Source organism: Canis aureus, chromosome 9 (assembly GCF_053574225.1).
Source record: "Canis aureus isolate CA01 chromosome 9, VMU_Caureus_v.1.0, whole genome shotgun sequence".
Taxonomy (NCBI): domain Eukaryota; kingdom Metazoa; phylum Chordata; class Mammalia; order Carnivora; family Canidae; genus Canis; species Canis aureus.
In genome coordinates, this window is record NC_135619.1 from 2662416 (window position 1) to 2690024 (window position 27609).

At 38.1% G+C, this 27609-nt stretch overlaps 1 protein-coding gene across 1 annotated transcript in view; it reads right to left on the minus strand.

The window, feature by feature from the left end:
* Positions 1–1813: 1813 nt before the first annotated feature.
* Positions 1814–27609, minus strand: part of LOC144320225 (ankyrin repeat domain-containing protein 26-like) — a 77706-nt gene continuing 51910 nt past the window's right edge. The window contains 5 exon segments of the mRNA XM_077908485.1: positions 1814–2057; positions 3030–3075; positions 18581–18809; positions 20696–20910; positions 22188–22481. Coding sequence (XP_077764611.1) covers positions 2044–2057; positions 3030–3075; positions 18581–18809; positions 20696–20910; positions 22188–22481 — 798 coding nt within the window. The 3' untranslated portion in view covers positions 1814–2043.

Here is a 27609-nt window from a genome sequence, read left to right on the forward strand (position 1 = left end):
TGAAATGAAGGGGCACCTGCACCTCAATGTTTATGGTAGCAATATCCACAATACCCAAACTGTGGAAGGAGCCAAGATGTCCTTCAACAGAGGAATGGATAAAGAAGATGTGGTATGGGACCCCTGGGTGGCTCAGCGGTTGAGTGTCTGCCTTTGGCTCAGGGCATGATCCTGGGATCCGGGAAGAGTCCCATGTCCGGCTCCCTGCATGGAGCCTGCTTCTCCCCCTGCCTGTGTCTCTGCCTCTCTCTCTCATGAGTAAATAGATGAATTCTTTTAAAAAAAAGATGTGGTATACATACAAAATGGAATATTACTCAGACATCAGAAAGGATGAATACCTACCACTTACATCAATGGGCATGGAACTAGAGAGTATCAGGCTGAGTGAAACAAGTCAACTGGAGAAAGACAATGATCATATGGTCTCCCTCATAGGTGGAATATAAGAAATAGTGCAAGGAGGGGAAACTGAATGGGGAAAAATCAGAGAGGAAGACAAACCATGAGAGACTCAACTCCAGAAAACATACTGAAGGTTGCTGAAAGGGAAGTGAATGGGGGGATGGGATAAATCAGTGATGGTCATGAAGGAGGGCATGTGACGTGATGAGCACTTGGTGTTACATGCAACTGATGAATTATCGAAAACTTTATCTGAAAAAGATGACCCTTCTAAATGTTGGGAAATTGAATTTAAATTTAAAAACATAATGTATACCTAACATAGTTTGAATGGGTGTACTTATATGCCAATTTTTAAAAAACACAGTACTGTAAATGTATTTTCTCTTCCTTCTGATCTTTTTTTAAAAGATTTTATTTATTTATTCATAAGAGGCAGAGAGAGAGAGAGAGAGAGAGAGAGGCAGAGACACAGGCGGAGGGAGAAGCAGGCTCCACGCAGGGAGCCTGATGTGGGACTTGATCCCGGGTCTCCAGGATCACACCTGGGCTGAAGGCGGCGCTAAACCGCTGAGCCACCCAGGCTACCCTCTTCTGATTTTTCTTAATAACATTTTTCTCTAGCTTACTTTATAAGGAGAATATAGAATGGAATACATATAACACACAAAAAATAGGTTAATTGACTGTTTTGGTACAATATTCTGGTCAACAGTAGATTAGTAGTAGTTAAGTGCCTGGGGAGTCAAAAGTTCACAGATTTTCACACAGAGGATCAGTGCCCCCCTAAGCTCCACATTATTCAAGGGACAATTGTATTAGTGTTGATTTTCTGATTGGCAGGGTTGTACGGTAGCTATGTGGAATGTACTGACTTGCAGGATATAGGGGCCACAGGAATTGGGCACAAATTAACAATTTACTTTCAAACCATTCTGGAGGGAAAAGGTCGTTTTCTCTATTTTTTCTTTTCTCTAATTTTAAGACTCTTCTCAAAAAGTAAATTAAAAAAAAAAAGAAAAGATAAAAAGCCTTAGGCAAATCTTTTTCACCATGAGGAAAGAACTATGAATAATAAGTATTTAAAATTGAAATTATACACAGGGTTTATGGCACTATAAAAATTGAAATACATACAAACATTGGTGATAGCTTTAGCAGCAGTATATCAAAATGATGTGTGTCTAAATCCGTATGTCTAGTAATAAAACATAGAAAATACAAAAAAAAAAAACAACAACTACCAATTACCAGCCCCAAAACATTATCAACAACTTGGTCCGATCTACTTGGGCAGATTGGAGCCTGTAAAACTCAATAATGCTGGTTTCCATGTAGAAAATATGCTTAAATTTAATCAGATGCCAGGAAACATAGCTTAATATATAAACTTTCATTACACACGATATAACAAAATTTCCTTTAATAAAGATTTTTTGTACATCAGATATTTACTGGGAAACAATTAAAATGTTATATTAAACATCTAGGTAATAAACTTTTACTATATATCTTTCAGATCATATACTTTCTATTCAAAATCTCTACATATTCTTGTGATGCTTGCAGTACTAGATCTTGATTTACATTTGATTCATCAGTAGGTCCTAAAGGAGAAGATCTACAGAATCCTGATTCTCAATCATGAGCAACTGAAAAAGAGAAAGTTTAATATTCTTTATCTGAAATACTTTGTAGTTAACTAGAAGTTAGTAAAAAAAGTTGGAATCTTCTGAGTGTTAAAAGGATGAAAAATATCTACATATAACTACAATATAAAATACAAGATTACTATTAAATCAAGTTTGCTCACGATTGCCCATTGAATTAATTACTACTGTGGATAAACACTAGAGCTTCTGGTTTTCTCATTACAAGATGAGATTGCAAGCTGATGGCACAGTCCACCCCTGAACAATCATAAGCTATCAACTGAAAAATCAAACAGGCAATATCTAGAGTCAAATATATCATGGCAGGTTTAAAACAAGACATTATAAGAACACACAGAAGGGACATCCTGGTTTTCTATCAATATTGTCTGCTTTTCGGTGGAGGGAATAGGAAGGCTGATACCTGAAAGATTACTCTCTGCAAAGCAGCAGAGTAGGGTAATAGCGACAGAGAAGGCTCACCAATGTGGCAAGAACCAAATTGATTTGGGTGCTTATATTCCATGCTAAGAAACCTGGAATTTTACCCAATGGCAAAACCAGTGGCTGGAGATTGAAATGTCACCTGTCAAGGGACAGCTATATGAACTATATAATTGCTTAACTAAGTATTACTAAGACAAGTCTGGTCTGTTTGGTCTTCTACCACTAGCAGAAACAAGAACTTGAGAACGCCCACATTTTCAGATTGACAGTTCCATAGCGATGGCACAAGTGAAGGAAGATTACAGCCAAAAGTGCTAACAGGCATACAGGCTGCAGGTTTTTAAAAAAGGTATGAAACACGATGACCAAATGAGGAATAAGTCTCTTATTCATTATGTTTATGTTTTACATTTTTTATTATATATATCTAGACAAAATTTTAACAAGGGGAAGGGATGCCAGTTACTATTTGTGGTTTATTTCAGAAATTAATGACCATCTAAATTTGTAAATTTGGCAACATACCTTCTTTTAGTTCTCTGATTATACTGTCTTCCAACATCTGCTGCATCTGAAATAAGTTAAACGTTACTTACAATGTTCAAGTTAAACAAGAGACATTATTATAGGAATTTTATTTTGCTTATGAAACGTGGTCTGGAAATGATACTTTTAGAAAGTAAAAGCTACAATTTGCTTAAATAGAAAGATAATCACATAAATAAAATAAATCCCTACTTATTTTAATCTGGATAACTGAGAAGAAACCTATAATGCTGTTTAGAGGATTCTAATAAAAAGTACAATTAATATTGATCAATCGAATATACAGAATTTCTGGAAGAAGAGGACGATGGTGGAGGAGTAGGAGACCCTAGTTTTGTCTGGTGTCTGGGATTCAGCTACATAGGTATCAAATCATTCTGAACACCTGTGGACTCAGACAGAGATCCAAGAAAAGAATTGTTGCAATTCTACAAATAGAACAGCGACTGCTTTCTGCAAGGTAGGAGGTGTGGAGAAATGAATCAGAGGCATATATCAGAAGATTAAACCAGGGGGGCAGGGAACCTCTGGAAGCCAGAAGGCAAGTCCTGGAAAGTGATATAGCAGCAGAGTGCACAACCAGAACTTTTAAGAGGTCTGTTCCAGTGAGGACATCCCTGTCTGAAAGATGCTCAGGTGGCAACGGGGGGCAGCATCCTAAGTGGGACGGACAGTGTGGTCTCAGGATCCCTGGGGGGGCGGGGTCACAGAAGGAATGGGGGCGGCGCCTGAGTATGGCAGTTGCCAAGGCATTTGAGCGGGGAAGCCAGTTGCAATCAGTGAGCCCAGGAGTGGGCATTCAGCTCAGTGTTGCCATAAACCCCAAACCGAGGAACAGTCAGGTGACCACTTTCCAAGCAGGAAAAACTGGGCAAGACCTCCTCCTTCCCCCCTGGAGGCACAGTGTGAATGGGGGCTACAGGGGTCTGCAAAGTTTGGAAAATCGAAAGGGGGTCTGTGCTTGAGATAAAAATGCTTGGTCACAGGCTGGGTGAATACAGAGTGCAGACAGAAACCAGGGAGACACAGTAGGGAGTGAGATCTTTCAATTCCAGGGCTGGAAATTAGGAGGCCACCATTTTCATTCTCATCCTCTAAAGCTGCCCAGAAAGCCTTCAGGGAACAAAAGCCACAGAGAGCAATCTGGAGCTGCTTACCTGGCCTGGCCCCCTGGCAAGGGTGGTGCAATCCCACCCTAAGCAAAGACACCTAAGAATCAGTGCAACAGGCCTCTCCCTCAGGAGGTCAGCAACAACATCCTGCTAAGACCAACTTTACTCATCATACAGAGCTGCAGAACTCCAGTGCTAGGGGCAAACAGTATATAGAACTCATGGCTATTTCTCATGACTCCTTAGTCTTTCTATTTTAATTTTCTTTTTGCTTTCAACCAATTTCTTCATTTATCAACTCTTACAATTTACCTTTTTACACTTGCATTCAATCCTTTCACTGCTCTTTTTTTTATTTTTTTTTATTTTTTTTTATTTTTTATTTTTTTCCTTTCACTGCTCTTAATATTATTCCTGTATATATTGAAGTTTTTCTTTCTGTACCATTTCGGGAAGTAGTTCCTTCTAAGAAATAGACTAAAATACAACCAGAATCTACTATACTGCTCTATTCTCTTCATCTGTCTGATTATAATATTTTTAAAATCTATCTTAATTTTCATATTTACAGTCACATTCTATCCTTTCATTGCATTTAATTTTATTTTTGCATATAATGAAGTTTTTCATTCTTTACAATTTTGGGATGTAGTTTCTTCTAACAAACAGACCAAAATATACTTACGATATAGTGTATTGCTCTGTTCTGTTCAACTGGCTGATAATATCCTTTTTATTTTGACTTTTAATTTCCATTTTTACACTTACATTCTAGACTTTCCTTGTATTTAATTTTATTTTTGTATATATACAAGGTTTCCTCTTAACCATTTGGGGATGCAATTTCCTAACAAAAAGACCAAAATTCACATAGTATCGGTGTACTGCTCTGCTCTCTTGATCTCTCTAATTCTATTATCCCCTTTGTTAACCTTTAAATTGGCTTCGGGTCTCTTCTGATTTGTTTAGCATGTATTTATCTGGGGTCATTCTTGATATTTTTCTATTCTGTTCTCTCACTCATCTCTTCTTCTCTGGACAGAATGACAAGATGGAAAAACTCACTGCCACAAAGAGAACAAGAGGTAGTACTGACTGCCCAGAACCTAATCAGCATGGATAGAAGGAAGAGGCTGGAGCGAGAGTTCAGAATAATGACCATCAAGATAATAGCTGGGCTTAAAAGACACACAGAGGACACTAGAGAATGCCTTTCTGGAGAAATAAAACAACTGATATCTAATCAAGTTGAGATAAAAAAGGCTAATCTTAGTGAGATGCAATCAAAAATGAAGGTTCTAACTGCTAGGATAAATGAGGCTTCACAGAGAAGTAGTGATATAGAAGACAAAACAATGGAGAATAAAGAAGCTGAGGAAAAGCGAGAGAAACAACCACTGGACTATGACAGGAGAATCTGAGAGATGAGTCGTACCACACAGCAAAACAATGTTAGAATAATGGGGATCCCAGAAAAAGAGGGGAAGGAGGGGGCAGAAGGCATATTTGAGCAAATTATAGCAGAGATCTTCCCTCATCTGGGGAAAGAAACAGGCACTCGAGTGCCAGGAGGCACAGAGAACCTTCCTCAAAATCAATAAAAAACAGGTCAATATCTCCAATATAATAGCAAAGCTTGCAAATTTCAGACACAAAGAGAAAATCCTGAAAGCAGCTTGGAACACGAGGCCCTGAACCAAGAAGGAGAGAAATATTCAACTGGCAGCGGATCTATCCAAAGAGACCTAGCAGGCCAGAGAGAGCTGGCATGATATACTCAGGGTGCTCAAGGAGAAGAGTCTACAGCCAAGAATTTTATCCAGCAAGGCTCTCATTCAAAATACAAGGGGAGATAAAAAGCTTCCAGCACAAACTGAAACTAAAAGAATTTGTGATCCCTAAAACAGCTTTGCAAGAAGTGGTAAAGGGGAAACTTTAAGCAAACAGAGAGCCCAAAAGTAACACAGACCAGAACACGGACTTTACACATAATACAATGGCACTACATTCATATCTTTCAATCCTTTCTCTGAATGTAAACAAGTCAAATGCCCCAACCAAAACACACAGGGTATCACAGTAGATAAAAAAAAAGCAAGACCCATTGATATGCTATCTGAAAGAGACTCATTTTAGACACAAAGACAACTTCACATTGAAGGTGAGGGAGTGGAAAACCATTTATCATATTAAAGGACATGAAAAAAAAACTGGAGTGGCAATATTTATATCAAACAAATTGGATTTTTTTAAAGATTTTATTTATTTATTCATGAGAGACACACAGAGAGCGAAAGGCAGAGGCACAGGCAGCGGGAGAAGCAGGCTCCGTGCGGGGAGCCTGATGTGGGACTAGATCATGACCTGAGCCGAAGGCAGATGCTCAACCACTGAGCCACCTGGTCATCCCACATATTGGATTTTAAACCAAAGACTGCATTAAGAGAAGAAACAACAACAAAAGATGAAGAAACTCACTATACCATAATTAAAGGGTCTATCCAAAACTAAAATTGGACAATTATAAGTTTTAATGTGTCTAAAGTGGGAGCAGCCAACTATGTAAACCAACTTTCTGTTAAGATTTCATTTATTTATTTATTTGACACACACACACACACAGAGAACACAGGCAGTGGCAGCAAGAAAGAGAGAAGCAGACTCCCCACTGAGCAGGCAGCCTGATCAGGGCTTGATCCCAGGACCTTGAGAACATGACCTAAGCCAAAGGCAGAGCCTTAACCGACTGAGCCACCCAGGCCACCTTATAAAGCAATTAATAACAAAAATAAAGGAACACATGGATAGTCATATAATAATAGTAGGTACTTTAACACAACACTACTGTAATGGCCAGATCATATAAGCAGATGATCCACTAGGACGCAAGGGCTCTGAATGACACATTGCACAAAATGGACTTCACAGATAACTTCAGAGCACTCCATCCTATGACAACAGAATACACATTCTTCTCGGGTGCACATGGAACAAACATTCTGCACAACAGATCACATACTCAGTCACAAATCAGCTCTCAACTGGTACCAAAAGACTGGGATCATTCCCTGCATACTTTCAGACCACAATGCTTTGAAACTGGAACTCAATCTTGACAGGAAATTTGGAAAGAATTCAAATACACAGAGGTTAAAGAATCCAACTGGGGCACTAAGGCACATTTTAAAACCTCATAGAAACAAATGAAAATGGAAACACAACTGCTCAAAACATTTGGGATGCAGCAAAGGTCATCGAAAGAGGATAGTATATAGCAATGCAAGCCTTTCTCAAGAAATGAGAAAGGTCCTAAATACACAACCTAACCCTACACCTAAAGGAGCTGGAAAAGAACAGAATATTAAAGCCTAAAACCAGCAGGAGAAGAAAATTCATTAAGATCAGAGCAGAAATCAATGAAATAGAAACCAAAGGAACAGTAGAACACATCAATGAAGTCAGGAGCTGGTTCTTTGACAGAATTAATGAGATCGATAAACCCCTGGCCAGACATATCAAAAAGAGAACGGACCCAAAAAATTAGGCAATCTAGAAGAAATGGACGCATTCCTGGAAAGCCACAAACTACCAAAACTGGAACAGGAAGAAACAGAAAACCTGAACAGGCCAATAACCAGGGAGGAAATTGAAGCAGTCATCAAAAACCTCCCAAGACACAAAGGTCCAGGGCCAGATGGCTTCCCAGGGGAATCCTATCAAACGTTTAAAGAAGAAACCATGCCTATTCTACTAAAGCTGTTTGGAAAGATAGAAAGAGATGGAGTACTTCCAAATTTGTTCTATGAGGCCAGCATCACCTTAATTCCAAAACCAGACAAAGACCCCACCAAAAAGGAGAATTACAGACCAATACCCCTGATGAACATGGATGCAAAAATTCTCAACAAGATACTAGCCAAAGCTAAAGATACTCTCTTTAGATGCAGAGAAAGGATTTGACAAAATACAGCATCCATTCCTGATCAAAACTCTTCAGAGTGTAGGGATAGAGGGAACATTCCTCAACATCTTAAAAGCCATCTACGAAAAGCCCACAGCAAATATCATTCTCAATGGGGAATCACTGGGAGCCTTTCCCCTAAGATCAGGAACAAGACAGGGATGTCCACTCTCACCACTGCTATTCAACATAGTCCTGGAAGTCCTAGCCTCAGCAATCAGACAACAAAAAGACATTAAAGGCATTCAAATTGGCAAAGAAGAAGTCAAACTCTCCCTCTTTGCCGATGACATGATACTCTACATAGAAAACCTAAAAGCCTCCACCCCAAGATTGATAGAACTCATACAGCAATTTGGCAGCGTGGCAGGATACAAAATCAATGCCCGGAAATCAATGGCATTTCTATACACTAACAATGAGACTGAAGAAAGAGAAATTAAGGAGTCAATCCCATTTACAATTGCACCCAAAAGCATAAGATACCTAGGAACAAACCTAACCAAAGACGTAAAGGACCTATACCCTAAAAAGTATAGAACACTTCTGAAAGAAATTGAGGAAGACACAAAGAGATGGAAAAATATTCCGTGCTCATGTATTGGCAGAATTAACATTGTGAAAATGTCAATATTACCCAGGGCAATTTACACGTTTAATGCAATCCCTATGAAAATACCATGGACTTTCTTCAGAGAGCTACAACAAATTATTTTAAGATTTGTGTGGAATCAGAAAAGACCCCGAATAGCCAGGGGAATTTTAAAAAAGAAAACCATATCTGGGGAAATAAGATCATGAATGAAAGAAGACAGATCACGACCAGCACCAGAGAAATACAGACAACTATAAGAACACATTCTGAGCAACTATATGCCAACAAACTAAGCAATCTGGAAGAAATGGATCCCTTCCTATCAAAACTGAAACAGGAAGACACAGGAAACCTGAACAGACCCATAACCAGCAAGGAAATGGGAGCAGTCATCAAATATCTGCCAACAACCAAGAGTCCAGGACCAGGTGGCTTCCCAGGAGAATTCTACCACACATTCCAGGAAGAATTAATCTATTCTTCAGAGCTGTTTATAAAAACTAGTAATGGAAGGGAAACCTTCCAGCATTCTCTGTGAGGCCAGCATTACTCTGATCGCAAAACCAGAGCAAGACCCCACCCAAAAGGAGAATTACACTCCAATATCCCTGATGAACATGGATGCCAAAATTTTCACCAAGACACTGGCTGGGAGGATTCAACAGTACATTAAAGGATGATTCACCATGTCCAAGTGGGTTTTATGCCTGGGCTGCAAGGGTGATTCGACATCTGCAGATGAATCAATGTGATACACTACAGAAATAAAAGAAAGGATAAGAACCATAGGATCCTCTCAAGAGATGCAGAAACAGCAGTTGACAAAGTGTAGCACCCTTTCCGGATCAATACTCTTCGCAGTGCAGGGAGGGGGGGAGCATATCTCAATATCATAAAAGCCATCTACGAAAAGCCCACACCCGATGCCATTCTTAAGGGGAAAAACTGAGCTTTGCCGCTAAGGTCAGGAACACGACAGGGAAGTCCACTCTCTGGACAACCAGTGTTGTTCGACATAGCCTCAGCATTTAGACAACAAAAAGAAATAAAAAGGCGTCTGAATCAGAAAAGAACTCAAACTCTCACTTTTCTCAGAGGACATGATATCCTATGTGGAAAACCCAAAAGACTCCACCCCAACGTTGCTAGGACCCTTTCCTGAATTCAGCAAAGCAGCAGGATAGGAAATCCATGTACAGAAATCAGTTGCATTTCTATACACTAACAATGAGATGGAAGAAAGAGAAACTGAGGAGTCGATTCCATTGACCACTGCAGCAAACACCATAAGATGCCTAGGAATAAACCTACCCAGAGAGACAAAGGATCTATACTCTGAAGATGACAGGACATTCTGGAAAGAAATTGAGAAAGGTGTAAAGAAATGGAAATACATTCCATGCTCATGGATTGAAAGAATTAAATATTGTTAAAATGTTTATGCTAGCTCCATCAGTCTATTATTTCAATGCAATCTCTATCAAAATACTACCAACTTCTTTTCATACAGCTGGAGTAAATAATAGTAAGATTTGTTTGGAACCTTAGAAGACCCCGAATAGCCAAACATATGTTGATAGAGGTAGCCATAGCTGGTGGCATTACAAGCCAGACTTCAAGCTCTATTGTAAAGCTGTGATCAACAAGACAGTATGGTACTGGCACAAAAGCAGACATGTCGATCAATGGCCCAGAAGAGAAAACCCAGAAGTGGACCCTCAACTCCATGGTCCACTCCTCTTCAACAATACTGGAAAGAAAATCCAATGGAGACAAAGCAGTCTCTTCAACAAATGGTGTGGGAAATCAGACCACCACATGTAGAAGAATAAAACTGGACCATTTTCTTATGCCATACACAAAAATAGAGTCAAAATGGATGAAACACCCAAATGTGAGATAGGAATCCATCAAAATCCTAGAGGAGAACACAGCCAGCAACCTCTGTGACCTCGGCTGCCGCAACTTCTTGCTAGAACATGTCACCAGATGCCAAAATGACCTACTGGGAATTCATCAAGATAAAAAGCTTTTGCACAGCAAGGAAACAGTTGACAAAACCAAAAGACAACTGACAGAATGGCAGAAGGTGTTTGCAAATGCCTTATCAGATAAAAGGCTGGTATGCAAAGTCTATAAAGAGCTAATCAAAGTCAACACCCAAAGAAAGATAACCCAATGAAGAAATGGGAAGAAATGAAAGGACATGTCTCCAAAGAAGACATACATATGGCCAACAGACACATGAAAACATGCTCAACATCAGCTGGCACCAGAGAAATACAAATCAAAACCATGGTGAGTTTCCCCCTCACACCTTTCATAATGGCCAAAATTAGCAAGTCTGGAAATGACAGATGTTGGCGGGAATGCAGAGAAAGGGGGATCCTCTTATGATGTTGGTGAGAATACAACCTGGTGCAGCTCCTCTGGAAATCAGTACCGGAGGTTCCTCAAAGAGTTGAAAAAGGAGCTACCTATGTAAAACCCAGCAATTGCGCTAGAAGGTATGAATCCCGAAGATCACTTTGGTCGGGATCCAAAGGGGCACCTGCACCCATATGTTTATACCAGTAATATCCTCAATAGCCAACCTGAGAGATATGGATGTTCTTTGAAAGAGGTATGCATAAAGAAGATGTGATGTAGATATAAATAAATAAGTAATCATATTTATTTATTAGACAGAGAGAGAGAGGGAGGGAGAGAGAGAACAGAATATTACTCAGCCAATAAATAATTAAATCTTTGGACCTTTGGGTGGCTCAGTGGCTGAGAGTAGGCCTTTGGCTCCGGGCATGATATATATATCATAACATTATAAGCTAGTTAATTGAATTTAAATAAAAAATAGTAAAGAAACCAATGGAGCTAGGAATGTGAAATAAAAGAATATACATAACTTCTGAAGGATCTTATTGTTACAAAATTGTAAACAAGAGTCATTTTACACTTTAATAGTTTGTGATTTTCAGAAAAAGTGCCCTTTATGAGAGATTAATCATTTGTTTAATAAATTATTCCTCCGAATGAGCTTTCTACTTTTGCACTTTTAGAAAAACAAAATCTTGAGGTATGTTGTATGCTCTATTTTTCAGCACAGACTCTTAAATACATAAAACAATGGAAGTGGGACTACATAAAGTCATGTGGAATTTCTCCTGGTAATATTGAGTAAAACTATTTTGTTATCTATATGATGACTGATGTACTTCTTATCATGTGAACACAGAGATTTCAGAAAATCTGCTTCAGGAAAGGAAAAAATATAAGCTAGCACCAGTTTTCCAACTTAGTTTCGCATTGATAAGTTTCTAGAATTAGAAACAAGGAAAAGAAATTTTAACTGTAACTTTGTTTCCTTTCTATGAATTAGGACCAATTTTTGAAACACCTGACTTACTATAGTTATCATTATCTACTTAATTATGAAATATTTAGGAATATTTCAGACTACAATTGACCTTTGAGCAACACAGTGGTTAGGTGCACTTACCCCCGTGCAGTCAAAACTCTGTATAATTTCTGATTCTCCCAAAATTTAATTACTAAGAGCCTACTGGTGATGGGAAGCCTTACCAATAACACAGTCCATTAACACATGGTTTGTACATTACATGTGTTATAGAATATATTCTTAAAATAAAGTAAGCTAGAGAAAAAAAGGTTATTGAGAAAAACATAAGAGAAAATACAGTACAACACAACAGCCAAGAAAGTCCATGTGTAGGCTAACTAGACCTGCAGCTTCAATTCCATGTTGGTCAAGGATCAAATGTGCATTACAAATATTCCCATCTAGAATGCTCCTATTTCTTATAAAAGGCATCCTCTCATTGAATTCCCAAAATAGGGTCTAAATACGGTACTAAGTGGTGCCTAGGTGGCCCAGTCACTTAAGTGCCTGCCTTCATTTCCTTAAGGAATGATCAAAGTAATATAATGATCTTTTCGCCAAAAGTCTTTTCCTAAATACTTGCTTCTGTGACCCTGGTTTATTTCCAGGTGAGAATTGAGTTAGATGGTAGAAATAGCTTGCAATCCATTAATAAAGAGAACATATTTGCAATTTTATTTATACTTTTCCATTTATCAAAAACATAAGAGGGTAAGAAAATTATACACATAAAAACAACGTATCAGCAAATTTTAATTTGAAGACTCATTAATTAGAAGGATTTTCTCATAACAGTTTGTTTCCAAACTACCAATCATAGAAATCTAAGGTTCCATTGGGGATACTGTAGGATTGAGGGACAAAAGTCTACAGCTGTAGTCTCATCTCTCTTTTAGCTACACAGCTCCACTGGTCTCGGTTTTGTATAATACAGTTTAATGCAAAAACAGAAACAAACAAAAAAACAAAACAAAACAAAAACAAATTAAGTTCCATTCTTTGAAAAAAATATTGTTTTCCAAAAGGTAGTCACTAATTTAGTCAAAGTCCCTAATTTTTTTTATTTTAATTTTTATTTATTTATGATAGTCACAGAGAGAGAGAGACAGAGACACAGGCAGAGGGAGAAGCAGGCTCCATGCACTGGGAGCCTGATGTGGGATTCGATCCCGGGTCTCCAGGATCACGCCATGGGCCAAAGGCAGCCGCCAAACCGCTGCACCACCCAGGGATCCCAAAGTCCCTAATTTTACATAAGAGACAAGAAGGCCTCAGAAAGATTGCAGTTTGCCTCAGGTCAAAAGACCAAAGAGTTGCAGGCCAGGAATGTGCTTTAGGTCCTCCTGAGCTGAGAGTTTTTATGCCAGTTGCTTCATCATCTTCAGGAAAAATACCTACATTTTTAACTATAACTGACTGAAAATGAACACATAAAAGTTTGTCATGTGGCTCAATAACGACTAGGCATGAGGCACAAAACAGCTTTCTAATTAAATTATAAATTTTAAAGTCTAAAGTGTAATTTAAATGATAAATTTTAATGTTTTATGAATAAAAATACAGCAATGGAAATAATCTTTACTCCTATTGGGAACAGTTAATAGACTGCATTTATAAGCACAAATTTTTTAAACCACAAGACACGGAACTTGAAGGAGAAAATCTTTAGTTGAACCAAAGAGGCTGAAATGGAGGAAACTCTTCCTGGAAAGAATTATTCTTTTCCTCCAGATAAAACTTGGTTTACCAAAATCAATCAACAAATGAGTTATCTATGTTGTGGATTATTAAACACAAAACAGACTTCTCTTTACCACCTAGTATGCTCTGTCCAACCTCTCATCATTATGAGAGTTGGTATGTACAAAAGACAGGACTAACTTTAATTTAAATCCAGTCAGAAATTAGAGGTAAACCATCATTACCCACAAGTGGATTTATCTCTACCTCCCTCACAGCAGGAAGGGAGATTTGCCTAATGAGTGAATTGGGGAGAAGGCACTAGGCAGTGCTTAGGAGATTCCAAATCTCTTTTTTGAAAAGATGTGCTCACTCATGGTAACATGAATTCAGGTCTGCTCTCATCTTCGTGGGACGGGCATCAAACATTTGTTTCCTCCATTTACAACTGTGTGGGGAAGTGCCTAATTTGGGATAAAGAATTGGGAAGCCCACTGTGGCTACATACCCACCCAAACCACATTGTCCAATCTATTAGCATGTATTAGTAACAAAGGCTACTAAGTTTAACTCCATCTGCCTGACTCCTGTGCTCTGAACTCAGAAAAAGAAGAGCACTGTCCTCTGCCACCTACCCCACCACAGCTCCAATGAGAGAAATGACCAGACATTACTTTGAAAAATGTTTCTTCTTGCTTGACTTTATAACTAACATTCATTGTTCAAAGCAACATATTTTGAAGAGGGAAAAGTTGGAAAGAACAATTTTAGAAACAAGCAGAGAAAGTCAGACAAAACGAGGAGACAGAGGAGTATGTTCTAAATGAAAGAACAAGGCCACGAGATAGAACCTCAGAAAAAAAAAAAAAAAGAACCTCAGAAAAATAATGAAATGAAACAGAGATAAGGAGTCAGCCTGATAAAGAGTTCAAAGTAATGGTCACAGAGATGCTCAGCAAACTTGGAAGAATGGACGGATTCAGTGAGAACTTCAACAAAGAGAAAATATACAAAAGAACCAATTAGGGCTGAAGAATACAATAACTGAAATGAAAAATACACCAGACACAATCGACAGCAGATTAAAAGATGTGAAGAACAGATCAGCAATCTGCAAGAAAGGGTAGTAAAAATCATCCAAGCTGAAAAGCAAAAATAAGAAATAATTTGAAAAATTAAGATACAGGGACCTCTGGAATAGCATCAAGTATAATAAAACTCACATTAGAGAGGTCCCAGAAAAAGAAGAGAGAAAAGGGTGAAGAACTTATTTGAAGAAAGAATACCTAAAAACTTCCCTAACCTGGGGAAGAAAACAGGCCTCCAGGCCCAGGAAGCATTGCCAGTCCCAAATAAAAGGAACCCAAAGAGTTTCACACCAAGACACATAATAACAAGTCAAAAATGAAAGAGAAAAGGAGAATCTTAAAAGCAGAAAAAAAAAGAAAAGAAAAGAAAAGAAAAGAAAGGAAAGGAAAAGCAATTAGTTATATCAAAGCGAACCACTACAGGGATATCAGTGGATTTTTCAGCCAAAACTGTGGCATGCACTCTGGAAAACTGTGTGGAGGTTCCTCAAAGAGTTAAAAATAGACCTGCCCTACGACCCAGCAATTGCACTGCTGGGGATTTACCTCAAAGATACAGATGCAGTGAAACGGCAGGACACCTGCACCCCGATGTTTCTAGCGGCAATGTCCCCAATAGCCAAACTGTGGAAGGAGCCTCGGTGCCCATCGAAAGATGAATGGATAAAGAAGATGTGGTCTACGTATACAATGGAATATTACTCAGCCATTAGAAACGACAAATACCCACCGTTTGCTTCAACGTGGAGGGACCTCAAGGGTATTGTGCTGAGTGAAATAAGTCCATCGGAGAAGGACAGACATTATAATGGTCTCATTCATTTGGGGAATATAAAATTTAGTGAAAGGGAATAAAGGGAGAGAAAATTAGTGAAAATATCGCTGAGGGTGACAAAACATGAGAGACACCTAACTCTGGCAAATGAACAAGGTGTAGTGTAAGGGGAGGTGGGCGGGGGGTGACTGGGTGATAGGCACTGAGCGGGGCACTTGGGATGAGCACTGGGTGTTATGCTAAATGATGGCAAATTGAACTCCAATAAAAATCGGAGAAGGACAAACATTATATGGTCTCATTCATTTGGGGAATATAAATAATAGTGAAAGGGAATGGAAGGGAAGAGAGAAGAAATGGGTAGGAAATATCAGAAAGGGAGACAGAACGTGAAGACTCCTAACTCTGGGAAATGAACTAGGGGTGGTGGAAGGGGAGGAGGGCAGGGGATGGGGGTGAATGGGTGATGGGCACTGAGGGGGGCACTTGACGGGATGAGCACTGGGTGTTATTCTGTATGTTGGTAAATTGAACACCAATAAAAAATAAATTTATCATATAAAAAGAAATTAAAAAAAAAGAAAAGAAATTGTCGCATGATATTTTCCAAGTGCTAAGAGGAAAAAACCTAGGATATTTTTGGCAGGTTTATAATTCAGAACTGAAAGAAAGATAGAGTTTCCCACACAAAACTTAAAGAAGTTCATCACCACTAAATAGGTCTTATAAGAGATGTTAAAAGGACTTCTTTAATCAGAAAAGGCCAGGGTACCTGGACGGCTGTCAGTGAAGAGTCTCCCAGGACCCTGGGATCAAGCTCTGCAAGGGACTCCCTGTTCCCTGCTCAGAGAGGAGCCTGCTTCTCCCTCTCCCTCTGCCCCTCCCTCCCCTTCACTTGTGTTCTCACTCACTCTGCTCTCAAAGAAAGAAAGAAAGAAAGAAAGACCATAACTAGAAATAAGAAAATAATGAGACAGTTTTATCATAAAAACAAACATACAGTAAAGGTAATAGACCAATCATTTTTATAGAGCCAGTATGAGGGTTACAAGACAAAAGGAATAATATCAATTATATCTACAGTAACTAGTTAAGGGATACACAAAATACAAAGGTGTAAACTATGACATCAAATTTATAAAACAAGGCAGGGTGTAAAAATGCAGTGTTTTTAAAATCTGTTTGAACTGAAGTAACCATCAACTTAAAAGAGATTGCTATACATACACAGGATGTTATATATGAACTTCATGGTAATCACAAACCAAATATTTATAACGGATACACAAAAGGAAGAAAAGCATCCAAACATAATACTAAAAGTCATCGAATCAGAAGAGAATAGAGCAAGAAAACAAGGAAGTCGAATGAAAGAACAAGACTAAGGCTTCATTTAACATGAGTCTATGCTACATTTTTCTACATTAATAAAACCACGAATATACTATCAAAATCATAAGCCTATGTGCATTGATTGAAATGGGTATTTTAACAACAATGATACATAATGGAAATGGGTTGTTATTAAAGGCTCCCTATCACTGCCATCTTAGTCATCAATCATTCAAGTGATGGCATCAAGGTAAATATATGTAAATTTCATTTGAAATATCCAATTATTTGTGGGGTGCCTGGGTGGCTCAGTCAGTTAGGTGTCAGAATCTTGATTTTGGCCCAGGTCATGATCTTAGGGTCATGAGATCCGGCTCCACTCTGAGCATGGAGCCTGCCTAAGAGTCTCTCTTCTCTCTTTCCCATTGCCCTTTACCACCTGCTTGCTTTCCTTCATTTTTTCTCTCTCTCTCTCTCTCAAAAAAAAAAAAGAAAAGAAAGAATCAAATATTTCTTTGACTTACTTATTTAGAAAATCTCTACAGTTGCTCAGCAAGCCATTTTATAAAAATTGAAATAGAAGTAATATAAGTTAAAAAAAAGGTGTTATAAGAAAGCAATTAGGGATGTGCTCTCATGTAAGAAAATGCCAAAACTTACAACATTTTTTAAACTGTTTTATTTATTTATTCATAAAAAGTACAGAGAGAGAAGCACAGACATAGGCAGAGGGAGAAGCAGGCTCCCTATGGGGATCCTGTTGCGTGACTCAATCCCAGGACCCCTGGATCATGACCTGAGCCAAAGGCAGATACATGCTAAACCACTCAGTCATACGGGTGCCTCCAAAACATAGAACTATCAATTTAGTGTTACAAGTTTATTTAATTCATAAAAAGGACTTACCGTGGAATAGTTAAAATAATAAATATCCCTACATGGTTAAGCGTTTGGATTCTAATCATTCACTTATGCATAGGGGTGGAAAATTGGGTTACAGCAAACTTTAAACATATTATAAACTATTGCTAATTAGAGAATAAGTCAAAGCATCTAAGTGTACTTTGGGTTAGTAGGTAATAATATTTACTTTCCAAAATCCAATTTAACATAGCTTTTCAAGGAAATGGGTCTGTTTGGGGGTGCCTTGGGAACTCAGTTGGTTAAGCATCCAACTCTTGATTCCAGCTCAGATCATCATCTCGGAGTCATGGGATCAAGCCCTGAGTCAGGCTCCACACTCAGTGGGGAGCCTGCTTGAGATTCTCCCCCTCCCTCTACCTCTCTCCCCACTCATGGGCACACTCTCTTCTCTCTCAGATACATAAAATCTTTAAAAAATAAGAAGATAAAATGTGTCAGTTTAGTTGTATTTATTGAATAAAGTTAATAATAGGTATCTCTTGACAATAAGAGCTCCAGGAGCTTAAAAAAATACCATAAAATTTCTGTCCCATTTCCTTATTAGCACAAACCAGTATAACTTTTACTTAATGAGTATTATTCAGTTAACTCAGAATTTCACCAAATTAAAAACAAAAATTTTATTGGAAATCTGAAACTCAAGAAAAGAAAGATAATATAACTAACCTTGAACAAGTGAGTTTCAATGCTGCTAACTGAAGTCTGCGGCCTTGAGGTAGGAATCATTACATTTTCTCTTGGAGTAACATTTCTATCCAGCAGTAAACTACTAGTCAAATTTCCAACATAAGGCCCTTCCAAGACTGGTCCCATAGTAAGAGTGCTGTGGAAAGGTCTGTTCTGCTGTCTCTCCACCAGATATTTGGTAGTGATATCTGCCAGCCTCTCATTAGTCCTGTGAAGATTACACAACACAAGTGCTTAGTATTTTATTTCTACCCAAATCATTCCTGCATGACCTCATTTTTTTAAGTTTCCATAATAGCAAACAGAATGTGCCAGTAAACAGTGTTTTAACACTGAAAATGTGACAGAGCAGAGCTACTATATATATTTATAGGTTTAAAATTATTCCAAAGGAGTATATATGATTCCAGGGATAACTAACTAACAAGAAATTCAAATTAGGGGAGGGAAAGAAATGGCTGACAGTGATGCACATGGATTGACAGGTAATACTTGCTACCTTCTGGAATGGCTGTAATTACAAGATTCTGGAGAATGCCGTTACACATATTTGTATTTAGTAAACCAGTTCAGAACATAAAAATAAACCATCCCTCAAAGACATTTTCAAGGATGTGCTTTCACCACTCTTGTACATTTTACTCATTGCCTCAGAGAAATTGAGGGTTTCGCACTGAGGAATACCTCAGACCAACAACCTCTAGGGGCCAGGTAGATGGCAGAGCAGTGATCAGAAGGACCGAAACAGCTCCAGAGGCAATTAGCTGATAACACACTTACCAAGGCCCTGGAAGTAGAATCTGCCCTTTTTGTCTTCCACACACCCCCTCATGCCCACCATGATGCTATTTTTAGCCACATTGGGATTTATACTGCCTTTCACCCCAGTGTGAATCTTTCTCTGTTTCACATGTATACTTTTATATAAAGTAGAAAACATACAAAGGTTTCCCCCACCCTCAGGCTCTCTAGTAATAATACCAAAGACACAATCAAGAAAGTTAATTTACCAACCTGTATAGTATTGGCACTTGATCTTTTGGGTTAAAGGTGTAATCTTCCAAAAATGAACTCATTAATATTTCTATTTAGGGTAATTCTGACAAAAAATTTTATAGTAATATGCTGTCTAAATACCCACTATTTGCTTCAACGTGGATGGAACTGGAGGGTATTATGCTGAGTGAAATAAATCAATCGGAAAAGGACAAACATTATATGGTCTCATTCATTTAGGGAATATAAAAATTAGTGAAAGGGAATAAAGGGAAAGGAGAGAAACTGAGTGAAAATATCAGTGATGTTGACAAAACACGAGACACACCTAACTCTGGGAAACAAACAAGGGATGGTGGAAAGGGAGGTGGGCAGGGGATTGGGGTGACTGGGTGATGGGTACTGAGGGGGACACTTGGGCGGGATGAGCACTGGTTGTTATGCAATATGTTGGCAAATTGTTATGCAACATGTTGGCAAATTGAACTCCAAAAAAAATAAAAAAAAATAAAAAAAATTTTAAGTAGGGTTGTAGAGATGCAGTATGTGAATCTGCTTTTTCCACTATAAATTTTATGAAGTTTAAATATAGACACGTATTCCCAATGAAAATTTAGTGTTCTAATTGAAATATACCATAATTGTAAAATACATGCTAGATTTTTAAGACTTCGAATGAAAAAAATATGAAATATCTCAGTAATAATTTTATATTGATCACAAGTTGAAAGGATATTTTTTGATGTATTGTGTTAAATAAAATATATCAACTTTAAAAAAATAATATGCTGTCTAAATTATAAAGTTTTAAACAATTAGTTTGTAAAGACAACAAGATAGAGTAACTGAAAATATTAACGGGAAAAAGTAAAATCATATAACCCCCCCACACACAAAAAAAAAAAAAAGAGGAGAGAGGCAAACTATCCTGGATGAACATAAAATGGTAAGTTTATTTACAAATGTTATTTTCCAAAATTATACTATCCAGTTGGCTTTCACTTCCTACTAATCTCATGAACCCATCTCCATAAAAATTATGCTTTAGAGGCAAATCAATAAGCTAAATCTATTTTCATTGATTCTGTTTTAACTTACTTGCTCAGTTTTTTTGTCAATGACATTCGCATTTCTGATTCTTCTAGGTAGAGTTGCCTGTACTTTTCCAATTCTATTTTAAGTTCCTGAGAATTTCTTATTTGGGATTGAAGTTCAGATTCCAGCTCTTTAATTCTGAGTGCCACTTGACTTCTTATTGAAGCATCATGACTTGCTCTTAACTGCTCTAAGTTTTCTTGAGATGCTGCTTGTCTCTAAAGCAAATTAAAAGCACAGTTTTAAAACAGCTAAAACTTGAGTAATTATAGTATATTTCTTTCCTTCAGTTGGGACTCAATGATTCAGAGAGCAATTTTAAATGTGTAAAAAAAAAGCTGAAGTGTAAAATATTTATCACCAATGTCACCTGAATTGAATCTGAATGATAAAAATAAAGTTTAATCATTCTTATATTAGTACTCATGCAATCTGATACTTCAAAGAACAAGAGAATCAATTAAAAATTTTAAAAAGTGCATAATACAACTTGAGAATAACCTGTTTCTTGATTTCTGCTCAGAGCATGTTCTCAGTCAGAGGTCCTGAGGCCAAGCCCTGTGTCGCACCCAGTATGGAGTCTACCCAGGATTCATTCTGTCTCTCTGTCTCTCTGTCTCTCCCCCTCTGCCAATCCCCCTGCTCATGTTCAATAAATAAATAAGGAAATAAATAAATAAATGAAATCTTCAAAAAGGAAGAATAACCTAGGAATGGAACATGGAGCCCAATGCAGGGCTTGATTTCACAAACCTGAGACCAAGACCTGAGCTGAGATCAAGAGTCTGCTGCTTAACCAACTGAGCCACCTAGATACTCCATGGTAAAAGTTTTATTTTTTTAAATTTATTTATTTTTAAAGATTTTATTTTATTTATTCATGAAAGCCAGAGAGAGAGAGGGGGGCAGAGACACGGGCTGAGAAGGAGGCTCCACCCTGGGAGCCCGATGTGGGACTCGATCCTGGGACTCTAGGATCACGCCCTGGGTCAAATGCAGGTGCTAAAACCACTGGGCCACCCAGGAATCTCCATGGTAAAAGTTTTATTTTATTTTATTTTTTTCCCCATGGTAAAAGTTTTAAATCACAATTTTTTCTTTTCCTCTTAATAGTCTTGTTTCAGGGGATCCCTGGGTGGCTCAGCGGTTTACCACCTGCCTGCGGCCCAGGGTGTGATCCTGGCATGGAGCCTGCTTCTCCCTCTGCCTGTGTCTCTGCTTCTCTCTTCCTCTCTCTGTGTATCTCCTGAACACATAAATAAAATCTCAAAAAAATAGTCTTGTTTCATACATACTGGTCATAAATCATTCTGAAAGATCAATTTAGTGAGAATAATGATGAAAACTGAAATCTTTACAGGGAGGAACGAATGCCTCCAGAAATATACCAAACAGATTGCTGTAAAGGAAGCAGAGGAAACCTACACAATGCATATAACCAAAGTGTAATTTGTAATGAAATAAATGAAAGCATATCACAGATCAATAAACTAACCTGTAAAAATAGATTGACTTCTTTTAATCTTTCTTCTACAATCAATCTTACTCTCTGGTCAATCTCCCATTTATAATACTTTTCTACTTGAATGCCTTGTACCACATTGACTTCTGCATGACTTCTGAGGTTTACTACTTTTTCTTCCAAGTTCTTTTTAATCTGTTTTAGTTTTTCACATTCCCTCTCTGTTGCTTTCATAGATAATAACTCCTGTTGAAGAACTTGATTTTTTGCATCCAGGTCTATACATCTTGAAGATTCAGTTTCCAATCTTGCTCTAAGATCACCAATCTGCATGAATAGAACAATACAGTTTGGAAATGGAATGAAATTAGTTTAACTCAAAACTATAACCAACATTTTAAAAAACATTTTATGTTTAAGTCTCTGTACTGAACCGTAGGCTCGAATTCATAACGTCAAGATCAAGAGTCATATGCTCTACTGACTGAGTCAGCCAGGTGCTCCCATTTTAAAATAAATTCATTTGCAATAAAATATAATCTATATTGTAGTAGAGTCTTAGAATGTGGAACCCTGAAGCACTTAGAAAATTAAGAACAGTGTTAAAACCACTAGGAGTTATTAAAAAAGATCTCTGCTATCATTGTCTTTGCCATACAACATTTGTACTTCATTTTATGTATTTTTCTATGACTGCTTCAGATCTTTCCTCCATAAAATAACTGTAAGTCACCTCTTAGTATAAAGTCTCTTATATAGGCAAATTGAATTCAAATAAAATTTTAAAAAAGAAAAGAAAGTCTCTGGCCCCTTCCCCCATCCTAACACACCATAATTTTTAAAAATTATTTATTCATGAGACACATAGAGAGAGGCAGAGATATAGGCAGAGGGACAAGCTCCACAGGGAGCCCGATGAAGGACTCGATCCCAAGGCCCTAGGATCATGCCCTGAACCAAAGACAGATACACAAACCACTGAGCCACTCGAGTGTCCCAATGAATACTCCCATTAATTTTTAAAAAGTTTTAGTAATATCATATTGACTTATGTAGGTCTGAACCAATAAATGCTTCCTAAGAGAAGACCTTGAAAATAAGACTCTAATTATTGAATCTATAAATACTGATTCTAAGCCACAAGCCTTTTTCTGAATTACAAATGATTTACATTAATTTGAATTGCATTCCCAGGAGAAATGATTCTCAGGATTAAGAAACCACACCTCTCAGTATAAAAATTTAGTGAGATGAAACTTATACTTTCGGACAAAAAAAAAAAAAACCGCCTAATTGAATAGTATTATCTTATAATCCTCTGTTACTCCCACAAAACAAGGGAACATATTAAGCACCAAAAACCACCACTGAAAAACCTGACAGGGTTTCAGTGATTCTGAGTTGGGAAGAACTTCTTTCTTCTGGATATGATTGATAAGACAGGGTAAGTGGATGTGGTGGTTTTATAAATTTTTTGACACTTCTCCCATGATAATCCCACCCCTTAAAATGTGCTGACCTTAGTAATTGGTTTCCAGTGAATAGAATTCGGCAGAACTGCTGTGTGATTTTTTTAAGGCTAGGTTAAAAAATGTGATATAGCTTCCATTGACATTCTTCTTCTAGGGAAACTAACCCTTAGAATCTAGCTGCTGTGGGAAGCCCAGGCCACCTGGTGTGTCTTCATGTAGACATTTCAGCTGAGACTGACCCAGCTAACGTCCTTGCCAAAAGCCAGCCTCAACAGCTAAACATTTGCATGAATGTGATTTTAGATGATTCTAGTCCCCAGCTTCCAGTCATCTCAGCTGACACCAAATGAAGAAGAAATGAGTTAGCCTTACTCGGCTTTGCCTAAACTAAACACTTGTGAACCAAATAAATGCTGTTTTGAGCAACTAGGTTTTCAGGTGGTTTATGATGCCACAATAAATAACTGGCACAGAAACTGGTATTAAACATGGGGTGCTGACATTAAAATATTTAAACCTGAACCTCCTTTGAACCGAGAGGTAGGTAGAAACTGAAAGGATGTAGGGAAGAGTAAGAATGAAAACCAAAAGGGCTTCCAACAGACTGTTAATGGAAACCTGATGGCCCTTGAAGAGGCTGACAGTAAAGGTTCCAGGCAAGTGAAGAAAATGACACTAGAGGAAAAGGAACTCGCACCACAAACCACTTGAAAGTAAAACGGGACACAAAAGATAAACTAAACAAGGTCTATGCAGTATGAAAGACCCGGACAAACTGGGTGCAAATATTTTTTCCACATTTATAGCCTTTCCATATGCTGAAATGTCAAATAATGCTAAAATAAAGAAATGCATCCTGGGTCAAGAGCAAATCCAGGAAAACCTGGCCTATGGATGAAGCCAAGATTATAAAACCTTTTGTTAAGACCTCAGAAGGATTTCAGGTATGCCTCAAATTTCTTTAAGGATCTTAAGAGTATGAGCTTCACAGGAGAGCCCAGTTGAAAAGTTTATCTCAAAAAGATCCGGGAGACTGGCTTTTCTACTGACATAAAATCAATCCATTGATTCTCACAGAAAAACTCAAGAAGTTAAGAAAATTATAGCATCAAAACCACTGTTTGCGAGCTTGGACTAAAAGAGACCTAGATAGCACAGACTGAAAATAGGCCTTTGGGTCTTAGAAGTCCCCACAGGGAGGCAGCAGGCTGAAAACACAACTGCAAACACAGGTCATTGGACAGAACCAAGAGCTCAGAGAGGATAGATAGCAGAGAGCCATGGAGAAAAATTTCCATGGTTTCAGACTAAGTCTGACTGAAAAATGGACAGCATGCATCAGGCTGCATTTCAAACCTGCTATGGTCTAGTGTGACTTCCATTTTCTTTCTGAATGGAAGAGTCTTTAGCAAGTAACCAGAATGTTGTGTTTTCAATAGTAGAGAACTGTTCTCTTTAATTCTCAAGTCTTCATTCCTATTGAGAGAACCTGCACTCCAGGGACTAAAATTTAGACAACAAAACCCTGGCACCTTATCCCCGCTGCATCTGATTAAGATGGCAAGATCTTGGACTCCATCCTGAACCCGATGCCATGATAACTGAGATTTGTCGGAGGTACTGGGAGGAGGTGAGTGCATTTTTCATGTGAAAGGAATATAGAACACTGTGGCCAGTGGGTAAATTACACTAAAAATTGCGTTCTTCATGTGTTCATAGGTGTTCCAGTATTCCATTAAAACTAAACAAAACAGGGATCCCTGGGTGGCACAGCGGTTTGGCGCCTGCCTTTGGCCCAGGGCGTGATCCTGGAGACCCGGGATCGAATCCCACATTGGGCTCCTGGTGCATGGAGCCTGCTTCTCCCTCTGCCTGTGTCTCTGCCTCTCTTTCTCTCTGTGTGACTATCATAAATAAATAAAAATTAAAAAAAAAATTTTTTTAAAAACTAAACAAAACAAAAAGACCGTGGGCTAACCTTAGTGACTTGCTACTAACGAACAGAATATGGTCAATGTGATGTTGTGTGTATTCCAAGGCTAGGCTACGAAAGGCAACACAGCTTCTGCCCTGTTCTGTATCTCAGCCTGCTTACTCGGAATTTAGCCCCTCCTCTTGTGAGGAGGCTCAGGCCACAAAGAGAGTCCAGGTGTGCCAGTGTAAGCATTTTGGCTGCCTGCCCTAACTATAAATCTAGGCAACAGCCAGCATCAACAACACCAGACATGAACTTTTTCTCTTGGTTTTTCCCCATTTAGGAGGACATTATCTGTGCATTTTTTCATATATTCCCTTTATTATGTTGAGGTATGTTCCCTCTTAAACCTACTTTGTGGAGGGTTTTTATCATGCATGGATATTGTACTTCATCAAACGCTTTTCCTACATCTATGGAAATGATGATGATTCTTCTTTCTTTTATTAATATGGTGCATCACACTGATTGATTTGCAGATACTGAATCACCCGTGTAACCCAGGAATAAATCCCATTTGATCATGGCGGTGATTTTCTTAATGTATTGTTAGATTCAGTTTGCTACTATTTTGTTAAGGATTTTTGCACTAGAAAATTGGCCTGTAATTCTCTTTGTGGTGTCTTTATCTGGTCTTGGTGTCAGGGTAATGCTGGCCTCATCAAATGAATTTGGAAGCTTTCCTTCCTCTTCTGTTTTTTGGGACGGTTTGAGAAGAACGCATACTAACTCTTTCTTTAAATGCTTGGTAGAGGGATCCCTGGGTGGCGCAGCGGTTTGGCGCCTGCCTTTGGCCCAGGGCGCGATCCTGGAGACCCGGGATCGAATCCCACGTCAGGCTCCCGGTGCATAGAGCCTGCTTCTCCCTCTGCCTGTGTCTCTGCCTCTGTCTCTCTCTCTGTGACTATCATAAATAAATAGTAGTTAGGATATAGATAGAACTCTTACAATAATGAAAAGACAATCCAATATAAAAATGGGCAAAATAAATGATTAGTTCTTTAAGCAAGATATAGAAATGAATAATGACCACATATAAAGGTGAGATGCTCAACATCACTAGTTCTAAGAAATATGCAAATTAAAACCACAAGACAGATGGAACTCAACAAGTGTATTATGCTAAGTGAAATAAGTCAGAGAAAGACAAATACCATATGATTTCACTCCTATGTGGAATTAAGAATTAAGAAAAAAAAAAAACCAACAACAGATGAACATAAGGGAAGGTGGAAAAAAAGGAGAGAAAGAGAGGCAAACCATAAGAGACTCTCAACCATAGAGAATAAACTAAGTGTTGCTGTCGAGGTGGGCAGGGGGGGCTAGATGAGTGATGGGTGTTAAGGAAGGCACTTGTACTGATGAGCACTGGGTATTTAAGTGAGGAATCACTAAATTCTATTCCTGACACCAATATTACATGATATGTCAACTAACGAGAATTCAAATAAAAATTTGAAACAAATGAAAATACCCCTACAACGTGTCATTTTACACCTAATAGGATAGCTATAACAAAAACAACAGATAATGACAAACATTGACAAGAATCAGGGAAAATGAGAATCCTCAAACACTGGTGACATAAATGTAAAATGGTGCAGCCAGTTTGGAAAATAGTCTGGCAGTTCCTCAAAAGGTTTAAACCAAAAATGTTAAAGGTCCTTTAACATATGAACTAACAATTCCATTTATAAGTATATACCCAAGAGAAGTGAAATGTTCACGCAAAAGCTTGTACATGTGCATTCACAACAGCATTATTAACAACAGCCAAAAAGTGTAACAGCTCAAACGTCCACCAAATGATAAATACATAAATAAAATGTGGGCTGTCCATATGGTGGGATAGTATTCAGAACTAAAAAAATAATAAAGTTCTGACACATGGCACAAAATAAATCTAAAAACATGCTAAACCAAAGAAGGCAGTCACAAAGGATCAAATATTTGGTGATTCCATTGAGATGACCTGTCCAAAATCAGCAGCAAATCGATAGAGACAGAG